General features: G+C 31.1%; 2 protein-coding genes across 2 annotated transcripts; both read left to right on the top strand.

The window, feature by feature from the left end:
* The first annotated feature begins 8176 nt into the window (after positions 1-8176).
* On the top strand, positions 8177-11168 carry LOC102583481 (peptidyl-prolyl cis-trans isomerase CYP59-like). Its single transcript, XM_006361266.2, has 2 exons — positions 8177-9069; positions 10929-11168. Exon 1 carries the CDS (start codon positions 8328-8330, stop codon positions 9042-9044), a length of 717 nt encoding a protein of 238 aa, XP_006361328.1. The 5' UTR covers positions 8177-8327; the 3' UTR covers positions 9045-9069; positions 10929-11168.
* Positions 11169-17389: 6221 nt separating this feature from the next.
* LOC102583150 (peptidyl-prolyl cis-trans isomerase CYP59-like) lies at positions 17390-18682 on the top strand. Its single transcript, XM_006361265.2, has one exon. The coding sequence runs from the start codon at positions 17405-17407 to the stop codon at positions 18554-18556; it is 1152 nt and encodes a 383-aa protein (XP_006361327.1). The 5' UTR covers positions 17390-17404; the 3' UTR covers positions 18557-18682.
* Positions 18683-22239: the final 3557 nt, after the last annotated feature.

The following is a 22239-nucleotide window of genomic DNA, read 5'->3' as shown; positions in this document are numbered from 1 at the left end:
CTTGGTAAAACTACGACTATCCAGTGAACTACATATCTTACCTATAGAGTACAAACTTGTCACTATATTGTTACAAATGTAAATCACGAAGAAAACTAATACTTAACGCATCAATTAGGATATGTCACTATATAATGTTTACAAAAATTGCAGCTCCTATTTTCTGTTAAGGTCTCACAGTAGTAAGCCTCTCAAACAAATTAAAGTTCTTGCAGAAAGGAACAAACTTGGAGGAGAAAAAGTTGTAGATAGGCAAATCAGAAAAGAATTTGCAACACAAAGAATTTACCCAACAAAAATCAGAACAATTAATTTATGTCGATGAAATTAGCAGATTCAATATAGAAAAATAAACATCTAAGGAAAAATTGCATAATCTAAAAGATTTGGAAAAAAATTAACTCCTAAAACCTAATTTTTGTAATCATGACAGTAACAACTGCAAGCTTTGTCATAAAACCTAATTTGTTCTCTCTATAGTTGGCCGTTGTCCTGTCAGCTTCGTCATTAACTATGTTTGACGCGTGTTGAATCTTGAAGCCAGCGGCATAACAAACTGGAACAAAACCTCTTCTGTTCTGAAGCGCTCTACGGAAAGTGTTATCCAATTACCTTTAGATGACTCAACAGAAATTTTGCTATTTTCTAATGATAGCTCAGCTTCATAATCTAGGGTGACATAGCAAAGCATCTGCAATACAAACTTATGGACCTCAGAAGATAAAACAAAGCGGGATTCGGGGCCACATTGGTCATATGTATAAGCCTTACCTTGCAGAAATGCAAAAAGTTGGTTGCTCTACTTGAGTATGAGTTTGCAGGATGCTGTGGTACTCTGCACGAAGAATTGCCAGGAAGCTGAAGTAGCCGCTGATGATAGTTGGTACAAAACCGTCGTTTTGGTCTGAGATGTGCTTGTATGTCCGGATTAGCAAGTAATTGTGATGGAATATGTATTTATCTGGATTCTTCTATATAAAATTACATTAAATATATTATTATTAATTATTTGTTACTTCATTTAAAATGACAAGACATTACCAATTTAGCCTCAATTTCACTTTTTTTCTTGTTTGTTTCTCAAGAGTGATTTCCCTACTTTTGTTTTGGCTATGATCTCCCCTCTTGGAGAGAGCCGGTATAGAAAAATAGTGTATAAATGTGTCGTCAAACATGTAATTGGTTATGAATATATTTTATTTACTGTCGTCAAACTATCTTTATCATATGCTTGATTATAATTTTTAATTGTTTGTTGTTTACGGCAGTTGAGAACCTCCGATCCCACTTTCTGGCGTCTTAGTAAACACAAATTTTACATGAAGAACATTTGACTTTTAATAATAGAATAGATCAACCAATTACACTAGAATCCAATTAGGTGGCAGAAGATTATTATATGACAGAAAAAATCTTTTATTTTTCTATTGTAGTGTGTAAAGTATTTTAGAATTTTTAGTCTTAAAAGTCTAACATATTAAAATTATTCAAAATATTACACCTTCACTTTGACTACTAACCAAAACTTCGATGAGAGCAATAATTTTTCTCCCCAATTTATATTCTAGTCTTGTTTACTTTGAAGTGTTAATATTATATTACTAATTTTAATTAATTAAATTTTAATATGATATAATAGTCTTACGGCAAAGTACTTAAAAGAACTTGACATGATTTATTTCGTGCACACTTAAAATTTCTTATTATTTAATTAAAGAAGTCATATGTTGTTATGCCCACTCAACTAAATTGACTATTCATTAAATATGTGACGTATATTTGTGTGTGGTTCGTATAATTGTAAAATAAAAATTAACATCTACTGAGATAATTAATGTTATATTGCTTAAAAGATAATTCTTTCTCACTAGTCAATTAAGCGTGTGGTTAAACTAACTTAAATAGAATTTATATATTCAATAAATATTAAACTGAATTAAAATAAATTGTGCAAGCATGATTGGCGACTTTTATTTTATACGATATATTTTTGTGATTTCTATGTTAGCTTATGTTATACATGCAACGTAAGTACATTTTGGATTGTGGTCAATAGATTATGAAACTAAAATTTGAAACAAAATATACGAGAAAATAACTCTAAAATTTTCTTAAACAAAAAAAAAATTAGTTCAATTAGTTATCGTAAATTTTTTTTAAAATAAGGTCTATTAAATTAAATCAAAACAGACATGTTGTTACAATACAATTCTAATATCAGAAAAAAAAAGTGTTAAATGAATATAAGTTGTTATTGAACAGATTAGAGGATACCTTCATCAGCCACAACAACGAGTAGAGTTTGAATTTGTTAAATAAATACAGATTATCATGTCAATAGTACTTTTTTAGATTGAGTGAAATAAGACCTTAATACTTATTTCGATTTGTCGCTCAGACTTTTCTATTTCACTATATTTTAAGTATATACTTTAATTTGATTAAAATACATATTTTATACACTTCTAACTGAAGATCCATGGCGATGAAGAAGAACGGTGTGTGATTCACTTACTTTGTCTAACACAATGTAATTATCATCACATAAGTTTATTCAAAGGTTAGAGGTGTTTAAAGTATGTATTTGATTAAATTTAAGTATTTATTTGAAATCTCATTAAGTACCGTCGAAGCAAGTAAAAAGTCTTCTAAATCATTTCACCTTTAAATAAATCAAGTCTCCTAAACCATAAGAATTTCTGCATGTGAATTCTATCATCTGTAACAATTTCTTAGGCATGATGAATTAATTTTGTGATTAGTATATCAATTGCCAGAAAGAATATTCTTTATTAACTAAAGGATCATATTTTTTAAAAAGGCTTAATAGCATTTTTGGTTCCAATTCTTGGTAAAATTTGATTTCAATCTCGTGTAATATTAACCAAGTATAAATACATGCACGTTTAATTCTTTTGCAAGTGAATCATTACAATTTTTCATAATTACTAATGACTTTACTATTTAGTTAGTCGTACATTGTATTAACCACATATTATTAATTACTCCATATTTAATGAAATCATAATTTAAAGGGAAAAGAGTCTGAAAAATACTTTAACTTTGGCCGAAATTGTTGTTACGATACCAAATTTTATGGAGGACCTTTTACCCCCTGCACTATTTAATAGTGTATTTTAAAGGTATATATGTGCACACGTGGACACATTACTATTTAAAATGATGCAATATTTATGATGTCCACATAGACACATATGTACCTTTAAAATACACTATTAAATAGTACAGGGGGTAAAAGGTCCTTTCCAAAGTTTGGTATCGTAACAACAATTTCGGCCAAAGTTGAAATATTTTCCAGACCCTTTTCCCTAATTTAAAAGATACAACCTCCATTTCATATTAGTTGACTATCTTACTAAGAATAGTTATCTCATATTTATTAAAAAAAAAAAGCATTAATTAAAGTATAAATTATAAAAATTTCATAGTGTAAGAGTGAAATTACCTTCTATCCCTACTCTTTTTCTAATAACACAAATCTCATGTTTTTAGGCATTCCGGAGACATAACTCAGGATCTGGATACATTATTATTGATACATTATATCATTATGTATCCATCTATTGAGCTTATTAAGGGGGGAAACTAAAAATCAAATTAAGATCTCATAATATCTATCTGTTGCGCTAATTAAGGGGGGACTTAAAATCAAATTAAAATTCTATAAACTGTGCTATAAATTCCAAATTACTGTCAACAATTCAGTCATATAACGTAAAGGAACCAAAAAAAAATTAAATTTCTTCTTCTTGTTCATCATTCTCTCTATTTCATCCATAGTCAAAAATTTCATAAAATACATAATGAATATTTTAATTTTGTTGAGGCATTCAGGAATCTGGGAAAGTGAAGTTAGATATGAATGATACAAAAGTGAAGGAATAGATGATACAAATAGTATGAAAGTGAAGGTGAAGCAGTTGTACAAGGATAAAGCTACTCTAGTGGCTGTAATGGCAAAATACAAAATACATAACTTCAATTTTCAAGTTAAAAGACCTAATTAAAAAAGGCACGCGACACATATTCTTGTGCTTTAATCATTTATTTTTTCATTCATGAATTTGTATACTGATCTATATGTCATTATACATTGCTGGTTAGAGTTTGATACATTAAAACTTTGACGTACATGTTATAGGTTTTCACATTTGTGAGTTAGTGTAATGTTAATCTCAAGTATCAAATACATGTGAATTTCTTTTTTGATTTTTGAATTTGTATATGCATACATAAATCATGATACATTACTGATTTCAACTTGATACAATTCTAGTTTGATGTATATTTAATAGGGTTTTTTTTATAGCTGTGAGTAAGTGTGTTATTACTATAACGTACCAGATACATGTTAATTTCTTTTTTATGTTTATGTATCAATATTGAATTTCTTTTTTTGTAATGTATCGGTGTTCAAGAGAATATATTGTTTTAATGTATTTATTATCCACTTTAGCATGTATATTAATATTTTTTTGAATGATACATCTATTTATTCAACGTGTGAAGGTAGGCGAAGATACACTATTTGCCTTGAAAATAAAATTTATAATTGTGGGAGATTTCTACATGACGAATACCTTGTGTGCAAGCAATTACTGCTTTGAAGAGCAAAAATATTACAGAGATACATCCCTACTTCTCGAATTACTACAAACTAGCTGCATTAGCAATCACTTATGAAGTTACAATGGTTCCAATGTCGGATAACGACGATTGGTCAGTATCGAAATTTGTTTGGAAGAAATTATCTTGTCACCTAGGTACAAATGGATGTCTGCACGACCAAGGAAAAAAAGGGGGAAAAATCCAGATGAAAAGATAAGCACAAACATAAACTGTTGTGGACAAGAATGTTACAATCGAAAAACGTGTACTTTCTTTCCGAAGAAGATTGACAAACTCTTTTTTGGGAACATTGTTATGTTTCAGATCATTATTTTGAGAGTAGAGATTTTCAATTTTTGGATTTTTTCACTATTACCTTGATAAACATTACAATTTGCTATTAGCTGATGAAATTCTAATACAATAAATTGACATGTTAATATTTTCATTATTGTGTTCATTTCAGCCACATATTATGTTTCATATAACTTTTTCATATACTGTATCATTCTGTAGTTGATAATAATGTACTGGAGATTATGTTTGTGAATATGGTACCACTCAATATGTTTCAGATGCAATTTTATATAATGTATCTGGTTGTTGTTGATAATGATGTATCTCATACAATAAAGTTGTGAAAAAAGGAGTTTTGTGTTTAACTTAAAGTAATGTGATTTTGAAGATTTTTAGAAATGGTAGGGAATAATGGGAATTATGGAAAATAAAGGTGTGTGTATATAGGTAATTTTTCCTTAATTAAAGGGGAACTTTCGCATATAACCACTCAAAAATAGCTTAATTACACTCTATAGTTATAGTTTGCTAATTATGATTCGTAGCTACATGTTATAGGGAGGAGAGTGAAGTGACGAACGAGATTGGGAGAGGGAGGAGAGAGGCGAGCGAGAGAGGGCAGTGAGTGGAGAGAGACACATTGTATATGTATATATGTCGAATTGTATATGTATATAATAATTGTATATATGTGACTTATATACATATGTATTTGTATACCTACTGAGCGAGATTGGGAGAGTAAGGAGAGAGGAGAGCGAGATTGGGAGAGAGAGGAGAGACGCGAGCGAGAGAGGGCAAAGAATGGAGAGAGGCAAACTATATGTATATCTGTCAGATAATTGTATATATATAATTGATATACATATGTATTTGTATATCTGACGAGAGAGATTGGAAAATGGAGGGGAGATATATATATATATATATATATATATATGTGTGTGTGTGTGTGTGTATAATTTGTATTTGTATATGTATAAAAGAAGACAAGTGACGTAATTAAAATAAAATTAAGATGCGAGCCGTAATTTAATTCAAACTATAGCTATATTGGCGAATTAACTATTATATATTTGTTTTTCCGCGCGTACTTAATTTTGCAATCCAAATTATTGTAATTGTATATATGTATAATTGATATACATATGTATTGTAATTGACTATATGTATTCAAACTATATATTTGTTTTTCCAATACATATGTATATCAATTATATATATACAATAGTGGAGTAGTACTTTTTCAGCGCGTACTTAATTTTGCAATCCAAATTATATTAGACCATCTCCAATCCAATTTGGTGTAAAATTTGTGAGCTCCAACCCACCAAATTTGGTGTAACACTATTCATCACACCAATTCACTTTTTGAATATTTTAATATTATTTCATTATACCAACTTTTTTTTTTGTAACTATAATGTTTTATTACCAGATTTTCAATATGTACAAAGTTTGGATACTCTAGATGTGGACATCTTCCACTCTCAGAGCCCAGCTAATTCAAAGAAAACTTTCCTGCTAGTTCTATTCTAAGGATAGAAGTTAAACTTTTGCATAAAACATATAAATCTAGGTAGCATACTAGCTCTACAATGTATGTCTTGTATGATTGTTCTAGTGATCAACTTCATGTTCCTCTCCTTGTTTTGAAAGATCCTATAGTTCCTCTCTTGCCAAATGTAGTATATTGTTGATGCAAGAGTCATTCTGTATACTTCTGCTTGTATGGTTTTGTTTGAAGCATACTCTACAGCCCATGTTAGTTCCTCATTCCATCCATTACTAACTCTATTTATTGCTAACCAGTGCATAAGCTTTTGGCATATCCCTTTTGAGAGGCGACATGTGCAGAATAAATGCTGGTGCGATTCATTTTCTTCCTTGCAAAGTGGACATATTACTTCACTTGTGATCCCCCATTTTTCCAATCTATCTCTGGTGTATAATCTTCTCTGAATAGCCAGGTACAGTGCAAATATCTATTTAGGATTTCCTTGGTTATTGCAAGTCATTCTCCTCCAGGGAACCTTTATATACTCCCCTCTTAACTTCTTATACATTTCTTTATACAAACTTTTAATTAAACATTATATAAATTGTATGTTTTAATTAAATCTCTTGTATATTTAATTATTTTTTATGTAATATTTTTATAATATTAATTTTAGATATAAAAGTTAATTTTTTTATAAATTAATGTTTCTATATATGGCTTTTTTTTAAAATTAAGAAGTACTACATGATATATTAACTTCATGTATTATAATGCACAACATGATAATTAAGGATGAGCGTGATCTTAATGCACCAATTCAAGATGCGTCGGAAGGTCCAACTCCGACCGTAGAAATGGCAATAGATGAAAATTATCAATTTCAACAATTTCGAGCTCGATATAAAAAAATAAAAGGACAAAGAAGCTCATTTTGAACTACGTAATGCATTAATAGAGCATTTATGGGAGTACCGTAGTGATCTTGAAAGTTGAATATTTATGTAGAATTTAAAATAATTTTTTTCAATTATGTAATGTTTATTTAATTGTATTTCATTAATGATTTCACTTTTATTTGTATTATTCATTATTATGTATAATGTATAATATTTGCTAGCAATTTATATTATTTAAAAACTTATGGTACAAAATAATTTTATATTAAACGATTATAAAAGGAAATAATATGAATTATATATGGTGAATGTTTTAGAAAGAATTTGTTTTATGAAATAAGAAAATATAAATGAAATAAGAAATAATAATATAATAATAAAGAGAGAAAAAAATATTTCTTTTGGTGTAAAATTTAGTGCAGTGGGTTGGAGTTGATTACACAAAAAATAGTGCTGACACCAAATTTGGTGTTTGGGCTTAGGACTATGATTTTCCCTTTCACCTAATAATTTTTTGGAAAAATTACAGAAATCCTACCTTTTAGTTTATTTATTACCATTATCCCTTATAAGTTTTAACAAATCTCTAAAATTCCTCATTTTCGCGCATCAGATTAGTGTATCATGTATAAAATGTACATCAAATTAGTGTATCATGTATAAAATGTAATGTATCTTACTTAACGATTAATGTATCTCGCACATCAGATTAATGTATCAGCGCTTATATTATTGTATCCGTTTTGAGGGATTTCTATAATTATAAATTTTTAAGAGATAAATTATAATTTTGGCTTAAAAATATGTGATTTTTGTAATTTGCCCTAATTTTTTTTATAAATAAATTAAAAATTAAAATATCCCTTCCCCTATCTCTCACGAAACCCTCTTCCCAAATCCCAAAATAGGCCTTCCGCCTGCGTCTTCTTTTCGTGCTTGCCGGAAAATCCGTTGTCATTCTGTTCCTTGGTGATGATAATAACAAGTTTGGGTCTTTGGGAGACATGGAAATAGACTTGTTTACCTCTTTAACGTGCAAGATTTTTTCGAAGTTGTGCAAAATTAATTATTACGATGGTTGTGATTCCATTGTGCAGACGGGAGATGATTCATACAAATTTCTATATGGTGATCAGGCTCGGCATTCGGATTTGAAACGAGCCATGGCTAGCGCTGGAGAGAATAATCTAAATGCTACTAAGTTACGTGATACAGATCTGGACAACCTTGATGGGAAACATACTGTTTCTGGAGAGATTGGAGAAGGATTCGATGAAGCTTATGTGGATGACAAGGGCAAGCCTTTTCAAAATATCCGAATCAAACACACTCACAAATTGGTTGATCCTTTCCAATTAAGTTACTTGATTTCATATGCTTCAAAGCCAAAAGAGGAGATTGATGTTGATGTTGGACTAGAGGATGAGCGGGACCTTCCTTATGCTGAGATAAAACCCCGTGTGCTCTGGGTTTGTAATTTGAATTCAGTAACTGAAGACGAAGACCTATATACAATCTTCTCACGCTTTGGAACCGTGGCATCTGCTGAAATTATTAGAGATCGCGAGACTGGGGATAGCCACTGTTATGGTTTCATTGAGTTTGAGGACAATGAGGCCTGTGAGTTAGCATATTTTAAGATGATTAATGCTGTAATTGATGATCGAAGGATACACGTTGGTTTCAGTCAGAGTGTCGCAAAGTCATGGAACCAATATTGAACAACACAGCAAGCAGCATGAGATGGTAAGACTGATAGATATTGGTTGAAAGATTTTGAGTTACAGTTTTAGCTATAACTATATGCTAAGCCTCTTTTTTCCAGATTCAGTTATGCTTACTTTGGCATTAGCAACCTTTAACCCCACAAAGATTAGTAATGTTCTTATTGCTTTTTGATGCTTCAACAACAACAATATACCCAATGTAATCCCATAAGTGGGGTTTAAGGAGGGTAGGATGTACGTAGACGAGTTAATTGGTTGCCTTCTTCTTTGCACCCCAAGAATCTACAAAAGTAAATGCTTTGTTAGTAATGCAGCTTCTTCTTGAATAAAGTAACATAAAAAGAAATCCATGCACTTAGTTTAAAGAAAGATCCTCAAAGCATTATGTCGTAGGCTCATTCATAAGTAATTTCACATGCTTAAGACAATTTATTTACCCCTTTTTATAGCTAGTAAGAACAATAAAGTTGTTCTATACATTATGGGGAAAAAAAGCTGAAAATTTGGGATCTAACGGCTGCAGCTGAACCAGTAAGACCATGAAATCTTAATACTCTAATGTTAGTCAGGATAGAGGCACTACAACTCTGTAAGATCAAATAGGAAGTGATAAAATTCCCAGAATACTTTTCTGAATTTTTATCAATTTGTGACTTGTGACCACTTTCTGTCTTTCTAATGACATGCTTTCTGCATTAATTCCAACAACAACGGACCTAGTGTATCACAAACGTGGGATCTAAGGAGGGTGATGTGTATGCAGCCTTACCCTATTTTGTGAAGGTAGATAGATTGTTTCCGTTAGACCCTCGGTTCAAGTAAAGCATATCAGAATCAAGTATGGAAAGGAAATACAATAGTGAAGAAGTCATTCTAAAAATAATTTCTGCATTACTTCCCATTAAGCTAAAATGCTCATTGAAGTATTATGAAAGCATCCAAGACTCAATTTCCAGATCAAGATGATTTCTTCCCACATTCAACAACTTTGGTAAATGATACATAGAATATAACAGGAAGGTTATAAGTTAGAAAAAAGGCATTTCTCCTGCACTCTTCAATACTTTCTCAATATTCTACAACTAAAAGAATCACCATGCTATCCATTCTTTTCGGATACAACAACTACAACTGTGAAATCCCAGAAGTGGGGTTTGGGATGGTAGAATGTACGCAGACCTTATCCCTTCCCGTAGAGATAAGGAGCTTGTTTCGGGAGGACTCTTGGCTCGAGTACAACAAATCAATTCACTCTATGGTATACAGTTCAAAAATTTCATGAAGTCACTATCTCAACTTTTGGACCATTTTCTATTTAATACAGTAAAAAAAAAAACATTTACCTTAATATTCATGTAAAACAAAGTAGCTCATCTTGAGAAACTCTTCTGAACCCTTAACAGGTTTGTTAGTTAGTTGAACAAACTCTTGGTGATGCTCTTACTAATTGCTTTCCAAGCTCCTGAAGCGTTGGCGACCTGTAATACATGAATCAAAGTACAAAATTTTGACAGAGATTTTGTTGGTTGGTTTGGGGTGGGGGAATTTAACTTCGCAAGCTTTTCTTCTGCTATACGAATGGTAAATTTTGATATGCATCCACAACAGTATTGGAAACAACCTCTCTGCCTGCACAAGGTAGGGGTAAGGTCTGGGTACACATCACCCTCTCCATACCACATTTGTGGGGTAACTCTGAGTATGTTATCGTTGTTAACGATCAACAAAGAAGATGAGAGTTTAGGCTAATTCGATATCGCTTTATGTATATTATGCATACATATGAGGTGACGAGCATCGCTAGAATCTTGTTGTGGGCAAATAATGATACTTATTGATATACTTATACTATAGTATTTACTGCATTTTTTTGTGCAGATCCTGATCCTAAATAGGACTAGTCGAGTTCGGGAGTGAGTGATGAGAAGTTGATCAAGACTGTCATGTCTTTCCTTTTATTTTCGTATGATGTTCTTATCATTTTGTTTAGATATTTGTACTATAGTGTTTTAGAAGCTCATGACTTGTATTACCATTTTTAGGGCTATTTTGGTCTGTTCACACTGTTTTAGTTCTAAAACTCTTTAATTTATCTTATGAAAGTTGCTATTAGACTTATTCACATCTCTTAAATTTTATGTTTTGGTTTGAAATAATTTTAGGGTTTGCCAAACGAGTTGGGGTTAGGTATCTTCGCGACTTAGAAAAATTAGATCATGACATCAGCAAATTATAAGAAAATTACTTTAAATTGATCACTACTAATGTTGTTTCTCTTTTATACCCTGTATTCTTTCTTCTTCTCTAATGGCCTGAATTGGACCCATAATAATTAAAATTCAGGATACAAATCAAACTGAGTCGATTCACTAGTAATCCTAATCAAACTCACTGGATAACAATGAAATGTGTGTTGATGTATTTGAAACATACACAACACTATGTCTTGCATCAAAATAAATATCTTGTCGTGACTGAAGGGTATAGTGATGCAAATTGAATCACCGGGTCAAATGAAATAAAATTCACAAGTGGGTGTGTTTACACTTGGTGGAGGAGCAGTCTCTTGGAAATCGTCCAAACAGACATGTATCGCTCGCTCTACAATGAAATTTGAATTTATTGCCTTAGATAAGGTCGGTGAAGAAGCTGAGTAGCTCCGAAATTTATTAGAGGACATTCCATTCTGGCCTAAACATGTGGGACCTATATGCATACATTGAGGAAGTCAAGCAACAATAGGTAGGGCAGGGAGCGTCATGTACAATGGAAAATCTCGTCATATACGACGGAGGCATAATACTGTAAGACAACTACTCTCTAGTGAAATTATTACAATTGACTATGTAAAGTAAAGAGATAATGTGTTGGATCCACTAACAAAAGGCCTAGTGAGAGAGGCAGTTGAAAGATCATCTAAGGAATGAGTTTACGGCTTAGGACAAGTCATCATGACGGTAACTCTACCCAGTAGACTGGAGATCCTAAGAGCTAGGTTCATGGAGAAAACAAAGTTGTGACTGATGATTCGACATTGTCAATTAACTCAATCCATTCTCATGATGAAGACAATGTTCAGGAACAAGGTTAAAACTTTAAGGCTTGTTAACGAGTTAATAAAGCTTTAAGTTTTTAATGATTTGCTAAGTTGGCAGATTTGACCAAATAGTGTAACTACGCGATGACACCGTTAGAAATCACCTATGTGAGTGTGAATTGTAAGCCGATTCAAAGAGAATCATTGTAAAAAAACATATTCTGACATATCCTCACTATGGAAAATTTAACGGAAAACCTACTTATCCAGATGCAATTAATCCTTGCTTGTAAAGTACACACTCGTCCATGCATTCCTTTATGTTATAATCATTTCTCATTCATGTGTGGAATTGTTGGGTATATAGTAAGAATTAATGAAAAATGGAGGGAAGATGAAAAGGGAATTGAAAGGTTTTCTTATGCTTTAGTAAAAAACATTTCTCCCTCATTGGCGGTGAAAAGAAAAGTTAAAGTGTTTAAATAGAGAAACACTAATACTAATTGTTAAAAGGGTTGAAAAGAGGGACCCCGCGTCGTCGTCGCTCGCTCGGCTTCAGCTTCGGCTTTGGAAAATGATCGATTGAGAGATTATTTTTTGGACGAAACATTTTTAATTATTTAAATAATTAGCTGAAACGATCCAACCCGATTCGGATCCGCTCAATCCGTATTTTAAAACATCTTTCCGTTTTATTTGAATTTTCCACCGTTGGAGCAGAAATAACAATGACTTTTTGAAAGGTTGCAAACTTTCATGAATGGTCATGTGGTTTCTGAAAGGTTGCAACATTTCGGAACCAGTGCTTCTTGGCTATAAATACCTTTGATTCCTCAGAGTTTTCAATTACAAAATTTATGAACTTCTTCTTCTGCACAATTCATATTCGTGTACTTTACTGCCGTTGAGTAGCTCGATGACACCATTGTTTTGGATATCAATACACTGGTGAATAGAATCGTTCTATCTTGGGAGGATATATTCCAATTCAAACCTCGGATACTAGAGGAGAATAATTTCCTTAAGGAGACACTGTGCATTCAGTGAGCTCGATTTTCTTTCCATTATGTTTCATACGACTGTTACAGATTCTGGTACGTTTACCATCATTAATTTATGTTAATTGATTTCTGTTTACACTGCGTGATTTAAACTTTGGAAATTATTATTTCTGCAAAGTTTTGTTATTAATAGTATTGATTTAAAATACAAATTGCATAGCTCGACATTAATGGCGGAACTCAAGAAAAATGAAACGATGAGGAAAGGGGTTGTGGGTTGTTGTTACGGTTCTGTTTTGTGTCGAAAGAGACAATAGTCGATGCATCAATTTTACGAGTTTCGTCCAGGCATTGTGTCGAATAGATGGTGGGTGAAAAATCCAAAGGATTAGTAGTAATGGTAGTTTCACGGTAACTACAGTGTTTGGGCTTAATGGGTTGAATTTGAAAAACACGTTTACCATTTATACAGTATGATACATTACATAATTATTTATACAATATCGATATACATTTATACACAATTTATACAATATCGATACATAATTATATATTTATTGCAAACTAATTACTTTATTGTACGAAATTATCCCATATATTATATTATTCCAAATTTTGATTAACGGCACTTCATGTGTCTATACAGGTAAGAATTTTAATAAATCCTTAACATACGAAATTCCTTAATTCTTAATTCAAATTTAATTTATTCCATTAAAAGTAACTTTTACTCACCCTTTTTTTTTCTTTCTTAATTTAATACTAATTTATTGTACTACCTTTAAACCTTCACTACTTCTAAGCAATGATAAAAATAAGTTTCTCATTACTAGTGACAAATCATAATCACCTTCGACCTATAAACGGTACATAGTTGATAGTTATCATTAGGGTATACAAAATCGAACCGAAAATCGAACCAAACTGTAAATTGAGTCAAGCCGGAAAAAAAACCCGACTATATTTGGGTTGGTTTGGTTTTAACTAAAAAAAATAACCCGAGACCAAACCAACCTGACATTTATATATGTAATTTTTAAAATTTTTATTTAATACATAAAATATTTACTTTGATATAATTTTTAAAATATTTCTTATACTATTTCATAGTTTTTATCTTTTAATATATTATTTCAATTTTAAAACTTAGAATTCGGAATGGTCCAATAAAGATTATTGTTCATAGATGTTGATAATTATAATAAAACTTAAAATCAAAATCAAATTAATACTAATGCAAAAAGGAAATCAATTCAACACTAAGAATGAGAATAATATTGATATTTGTTCTTACATTGGTTTAGACAATTAAAATACATAATCTAATTTTAATTTCCTTAAATATTTAGTAATGTAACTAATACTTATTAAACTTATTTTAGCATGATTTAGTACTTTAAATTATGATAATTTTCCTTATGACTTTGCAATATTTATTTTATATGATGATTTCATTATTATTTTTTATTGAATATTTTAGTGTCATCAGTACTATCTCATATTTTGTGTTATTTTTCTTAAGAAACACCTTAGATAATTGTATTTCGGTTGGACTAAGAAATATTTGGAGCACAAGTTAATTATATGTTTGTATGCAAACTTTACCGAAAAAATCCAAAAATCTGAAAAAATCCAAGGTTTATTAGTTTGGTTTGATTTATAAATATAAACTTGATGCAATGGTTTGGTTTGGTATTTGAAAAACCCGAACCAACCCAAGGTTGAAAACCCCAAAAAAATCCAAATTTTATTAGTTTGATTTGGTTTATAAATTTAAAATTTTTACACAAATGGTTTGATTTGATATTTGAAAAACTCAAACCAATCCGATCACGTACACCTCTAGTTCTCATCAATATACCTTACTTGGTCCATGAGTCAGTGAGGTTGTCATAGATAGACTTAACATAATAAGCCTAATAATTTCATTAGAAATCAATTTTTAAAAATAGAAAAAAAAATATTCTTTCCGATCAGTCAATAAAGTCATGAAATTTTTTGTTTTTAATGTTCATATCGCAAAGAAATATATTCCGATTTACTATCAGATTACAATGCATGAGGATAATTGGCATCCGCGCATTGTTGGCACAACGCTATGTTTAACAAGAGCTATTTTGTCTCTCCTCGTACCATTGTTAAAGCAATAAATTCAAATTTCATCATGCAACGATTTGCATGTCTCTTTATATGGAAAACCGAACTAGACATTTAACTTATTATTATTTGCACTAGTTCTTTTGGTATGCAAAAGGTGTGGCATGAAATCTTTAATTGTTTTTTTTTTTTTTCTAATTCTACAAAATAATATATAATATATAAACGTAAAATAAATTATAAAATTTATTATATAAAAAAATTTCTTAAATTAAATTTAACCAAACTTATGAAATATGCTAATTAATTAATTAATAAGAAATATATTGGTAAATATGTATATATGAAAATGATATTTTAGTCTTGTGGAAAATAATTCTTTGTTTCTGCTTCTGTTTTTTTTTTAAACATAAAATTTTAGCTTCTTCCATTTAAAGCTGCTTCTACTTATATTTAAAAGCATTTTTATTGATTTGTCAAATACTTGATTTTTCAACAAGAGTGTTTTTTTCTCTGGCCTCCCAACAATAATGCCACATGCTCTAAATCATAAGAATTTCTTGAATATAAATTCAATCATTTGTATTAAATTTTTTAGGCAAGATAAAAATTTATTGAAAAAAGAATATTATTTATCAACTAAAGGATCGTATTTTTAAAAAGGCTTGATAGCATTTTGGTTCCAATTGTCGGTATTTTTTATTTCTTGCGATATCAAGTAAATATATTAAACATGTTCTCTTGCTTGTGAATCTTCACATTTTTCATAACTATTAATTATTTTACTATTAATTAGTTGTATGTTATGTTAGTTATATGTTGTTACTCCATATTTAATAAAACTATAATTTAAAGATAGTATATAAAGAAATCAAATATTATTTTAGATACGAAAGTTTAACTACGCTAATTTTAGAGTTACTACACAAGTGAAAGTAATCCTAGAGGTAAGACATAGAAAAAACTCGGACTATGGTAAAATTGTCAGTTATATATGCATCTAAATTATATGAGGATTTTATTACTCTCTAAATTTAATTTTTTTCGTATTATTTACATTCTTAACTATGTGAGGATCTTATTAACCCCTAAATTTAATTGTCAAGATTGCACTGCTTTTTTGTTGAATTAAGATGATGTTATTGCACGAGTAAATGCATTTTTGCAATGATTTTTGTATCTATGTAGTTGCATCACTCGTTTTGATATTTATAAAATTCTTCTTGATATTTTACACGTCTTTTGAAGTTGTCATACTTGTAAAGTTGATATTTTATACATACTTCCTTTATTTATTTGGTACATAAAACTTGCTAATTGTTGTCCTTGCTCATGCCATTAGATCAAAACTAAACCAAAATAACAGTCAAAACTAGCCAAAAATTGCTCATAGACAATAGAAAAAATTGGACCAAAATAATTTAAGAGTTTAAATAATACGACAAAATTAAGTTAAAGGAGTTAATCAAATGCTCACATAGTTTAGAAGTATAAAAAATATAAAATAAATATATAAATAATAAAATTTGTTATATGATGTGGGTTAGGGACATATGCATAATTTGTCATCATCGAAAATGGGAAAATTGTTGGGGAATAAGAGAACATGATGTTTGTAGTTTTGATGATTGACAAAGAGTTTTGATATGTGACAAAGTATTGTTTATCATCATCAAAAATGTGGAAATTGTTGGGAAGTAGGAGAACATATAAAGTAGTTTTGATGATTGATAAAGTGAACATGGTTCACTATTTGTTTGTGTACTCTATCAGGTGAACCAGGTTCCTAGATATGAATGCAGTCAACCTGTACAAATATGAGAGATTGCGGCAAAGAAGAAAAATATTAAAGTACAGAAATAAAGAAGCAAAAAATAATAATAAAGAATTAGCTGAAACAAAGGAGCAAAGAAGGAAAGAAATAAAAAAATACCAATTCAAATTGAAGAAGGAAAGAAATAAATATAAACACGTCCTTGGTAAAAAAGGAAAGAGACACACAAGTTCAATAAGGAAAAGGAATAGTTTAAAGTAAGTAATCCTAGTAGGACTAGACTAACAGTTTCACCGCGTTACTTTTTTTCCCTCTTATAAATAAAGCCAGCGGCAATTCCACCCTTCCCTATTCGTCCCTCTTCTTTATTCGGCCTCCGTGTTCACCGCAAATTTCGTCCTTATTCCGCCTCTGTGTTCACCGGTTTTCAAATTCGTCTTCCGCTATGTCTGTGATGATTGTGACAAGTTTGGGGGACATGGTAGTTGATTTGTTTACGGATGAATGTCCTTTGACATGCAAAAATTTTCTGAAATTATGCAAGATAAAATATTATCATAATTGTCTCTTTCATACCGTTCGGAAGAATTTCACAATGCAGACGGGAGATCCAACTGGAACAGGATCCGGAGGGGATTCGATATACAAATTTTTATACGGGGCTCAGGCACGTTTTTTTGGTGATGAGATTCATCCAGACTTGAAGCATTCAAAGAGGGGAACTGTTGCGATGGCTAGCACTGGTACTGGTGAGAAGAATCTAAATGCTTCTCAGTTCTATATCACGTTACGTGATGATCTCGACTCCCTTGATGGGGAGCATACTGTTTTTGGAGAGATTACAGAAGGGTTTGACACATTGAATAGGATAAATGAAGCTTATGTGGATGACAAGGGCAAGCCTTATCAAAATATACGAATCAAACACACTTACATATTGTATGATCCTTTCGATGATCCTTCCCAGTTAGACGACTTGATTCCAGATGCTTCACCTGAAAGAAAGCCGAAAGATGAGATTGATGATGATGTTCGACTAGAGGATGATTGGATGCCAAAGGATGAGGAATTAGGTGTTCGTGAAGAGAGGGAAGCACACTCCCGAGCAGTAATACTTGAAAGTGTAGGAGACATTCCTTATGCTGAGATGAAACCCCCTGACAATGTGCTCTTTGTTTGTAAATTAAATCCGTCAACTAAAGAGGAAGCACTATATATAATCTTCTCACGCTTTGGAACCGTGACATCTGCTGAAATTATCAGAGATCACAAGACTAGGGATAGTCACTGTTATGCTTTCATCGAGTTCGAGGACAAGGAGTCCTGTGAGCAAGCATATTTTAAGATGGATAATACTAAAATTGATGATCGAAGGATACGAGTTGATTTTAGTCAGAGTGTAGCAAAGTTATGGTCCCAATATCGACCTAGAAACCAAAGAGGCAGTGGTGTTGATGCCATCAAACAACAGAAAGAACACAACAAGCAGCAGCATGGTGGAGATTGTAACTCAAAGTACTCTAAATTTCTGAAAACAAGAAAAGAGAGAAGAAAGCACAAAGGGAGAAAACACCGGCAAATAACAAAGACACGTTAAGGCTGGTCAAATAGATTCAATTATGAGCATATAACAATGTGTAATCAGTTGAAATTAGAGAATGAAGATTCTATCCCTCTTTTATTTAGATTCATACCTTGACATGATTTGTGATACAATAAATTAAATGGACATAAGAAGAGACTAGAGTTAGCTGTTTAATGGCTGGACATGGAAGCTACTTTGGCTAAAACATTTTAAGAACATAAGTTGAACACACCAGAGTCAGGACTCGTAAGCATGAGTACATGAAAAGCTAAAGGCTAATTCGATATCGCTTTATGCATACATATGAAGTAGTGTACTGTATATATGAGGTGATGAGCATCACTAGAATCTTGTTGTGGGTGAATAATGATACTTATTGATATTATTTACTGCATTTTTTCTGCAGATCCTGACTCTAAATAGTACTAGTCGAGTTCGGGAGTGAGTGATGAGAAGTTGATCGAGACTGTCATGGTGAGCAGCAACACCTTACAGATCGAGACTGGACATCCTCTTTCAGTTTGACTTTGAATGAATATCTTTGGCCTGGACGCATATCATTGCTCTTCCCTCATCTGATCAGGCTGTTGTCATGTTGACTTCCTAGCTAGCTCAGGGTAAACAATTAGTAGAAATAGAGTCAAATTTTGAAAAAAGCATTCGCAACATAAATGGAATGGCCTTGTTTAATTATAAAATAGGAAAAATCACACCATATACACATTTAAGGGACAATATTACAAGTTTTAAACACATTCTTAAAAAATTCTTACTTATAACAGTTTATTTAAGGGTTATAACATATTACTTAAATTTAACTTTATTTAAAATTAATTAAAGATTTATTTAAAAATGATTAATCTCTTTGTATTTTTATATTATTAATTATTAATAGCTAGCTAATATAATTTCAGTTCCTTTTTTAAAATCGAAATTATCAGTTACACGAATTTAGGGATTTACATTGATTAGACTTCCTTTTTTACCGTTACACCCCAATTACCTCATACACCAATCACAATTCCCGCCCACCCAAGCCTATCAGTTTATACGCCACCACCCCACTACCCCCATATTCACAATTACACGCCACCACCCCACTACCCCCATATTCACAATTACACGCCACCACCCCACTACCCCCATATTCACAATTACACGCCACCACCCCACTACCCCCATATTCACAATTACACGCCACCACCCCACTACCCCCATATTCACAATTTTCACTCCCATCTTCCTCACCACTCCACCATCACATTCACAACCGTCCATCCAATCCTTCTCACAACCACAATCGTCACTCTTGTTACGTTTTTCATCATCAGCATGTCTAAGAAACACACTGAAACTCCTCGAAAGAGTGCAAGATCTGTTGAAGGAACTTATATTCATGAAGATCATGTTCCAACTTTCAATATATTAACTCAACCCCCCCCCCGCCTAAAAGGGCAGAAATTCCGGCGGCGTGTGGTTCATCTCGGTTGAAAGATAAAAAAGAGAAAAAAAATAAAGCAAAGAAAAGGCCGATTTCGACAAATCAAAAGGGGAAGTAAGAGGAAGGGGAAAATTGGTGAAACCCCTTCCGAATCTGATTCTGATTTTGTTAGTGAAACAAAAAAGAAAAAAAGAAAAAAAATAACAAATGTAGAAGTTGCTCAATATTATATATTTGATGATATATAATATCATATGTTTAATTCCAGTCAGATATCATCTATGAAAGAATTACCATTTATCGGGATGCCAGTTATATACAGACTTCATACCAGTTGGATTCACTATTTGGGGTATATATTACACATTGAATATACCATTTTCCGGGATGCCAGTTTTATATTCTAAACATATTTTTGGATGGAATGTGTATGAAATCTGATTAATACATGTATGCATCTGACTTTAATGTTTTGATTGTTGGAATATTGTATGTATGAATTCGTATAAAGATTTGATATAAACTGAAGTTAGTATTTGAATGACACCTGAATAAGATTGGTATAAAAATTGTTTTAATTTCATTTATAGTAGGACACAAGTTGGAAACCAAATTAATATTCATGATAAACTACATTAATTACTCAGGATATACCATTTTTCGGGATGCCAGTTTTATATTCTAAACATATTATTGGAAGGAATGTGTATGAAATCTGATTAATACATGTATGCATCTGACTTTAATGTTTTGATTGTTGGAATATTGTATGTATGAATTCGTATAAAGATTTGATATAAACTGAAGTTAGTATTTGAATGACACCTGAATAAGATTGGTATAAAAATTGTTTTAATTTCATTTATAGTAGGACACAAGTTGGAAATCAAATTAATATTCATGATAAACTACATTAATTACTCATGATACCAAATGCATTCCATAATTACCTTGTATAATTATCACTAATATTAACACTATCTTATATATTAAATTGAAATAAATTTTTATTTCCAACAGTAATTGCAATTTGTATGATTAATGAATGCATCGCGTATAAAAAATTAAACCAAGTTGTCGACAGTCTCAATTTCTGGAAGAAAAACGAAGAGAGAGAAACATAAAAGAAAAATGGATAAAATCTGATTTTTAAATTAATTTTAACAAATTGGAGTGAATTAAGGAAACTGAATATTCTTAATTAGTTTGAAATTCCTTAATTCATGCTAATTAATAATTATCTTAATTTAATTCAAATTTAAAAGCCATCCCTATTTCCGTTTTTTTCATTTTTTCATTCTTAAACGTTTTATTTTAATTTTTTTTATCAGTTTATTCTTTTCAAATCAAATGTTTTTAATTATTAAAAATAACTTTTTTTTAATGATCTGTTAGAACCTGAAATTTTTAATGTTACAACTTGAAAGTTTGATTCTACTGCTATAACTTGAAAATATTAGTCTAATATATGTCATATATATAACTCGAAAATATTAGTATAATATATGTCATATTAGAAATTTACACTATAAAATATGCACCAGAACAAAAATATAAAGGGAGAATTTTTTTTTTTTTTTTTAATCTTTATCAGAACCTATGCTACAGATAAATGGTCGAGTTCAAATGGGCCAAAATCAAACTTTACTGGGCCTCCATTAAAGCCCATCTCAATTCTGCCTCCTGTATCTGTCTTTGAGCCCATGCATTACTTGACCTTTGCAATACCCTATTTAATTACATAGTAAATCATGATATTAATGTATGGTTAAAGAGAACGTTCTTAATAAACCAAACCAAAATAGTAGATAAGAAATAATTTCAGCATAACTAATCTCAACATTAATAATATAATATATTCGGTATTGTTCTTATACACTCTATCAAACGATCCTTCAATACATGTTGTTAGTTGTGCCCACTAGTAGGGGTGTACATGACCGGATTGGTTCGGGTTTTTCAAATATCAAACCAAACCATTTGTGTAAAAAAATTAAATTTATAAACCAAACCAAATTAATAAAAGTCAGATTTTTTCGGGTTTTTCAACCTTGGGTTGGTTCGAGTTTTTCAAATACCAAACCAAACCATTGTGTCGAATTTTTAAATTTATAAATCAAACCAAACTAATAAACCTCAGATTTTTGGATTTTTTCGGTAAAGTTTGCCTACAAACATATAATTAATTTGTGCTCCAAACATTTCTTTAGTCCAACCAAAATACAACTATCTAAGATGTTTCTTAAAAAAATAA

Source organism: Solanum tuberosum, unplaced genomic scaffold, assembly GCF_000226075.1.
Source record: "Solanum tuberosum cultivar DM 1-3 516 R44 unplaced genomic scaffold, SolTub_3.0 scf00344, whole genome shotgun sequence".
Taxonomy (NCBI): domain Eukaryota; kingdom Viridiplantae; phylum Streptophyta; class Magnoliopsida; order Solanales; family Solanaceae; genus Solanum; species Solanum tuberosum.
Note: the sequence above shows the minus strand (reverse complement) of the source record. Positions and strands in the feature narration are given on the sequence as shown.

Coding starts and splice junctions, on each gene's coding strand:
- LOC102583150 (XM_006361265.2), top strand. CDS start 17,405: ATGTCTGTGATGATTGTGACAAGTTTGGGGGACATGGTAGTTGATTTG.
- LOC102583481 (XM_006361266.2), top strand. CDS start 8,328: ATGGAAATAGACTTGTTTACCTCTTTAACGTGCAAGATTTTTTCGAAG.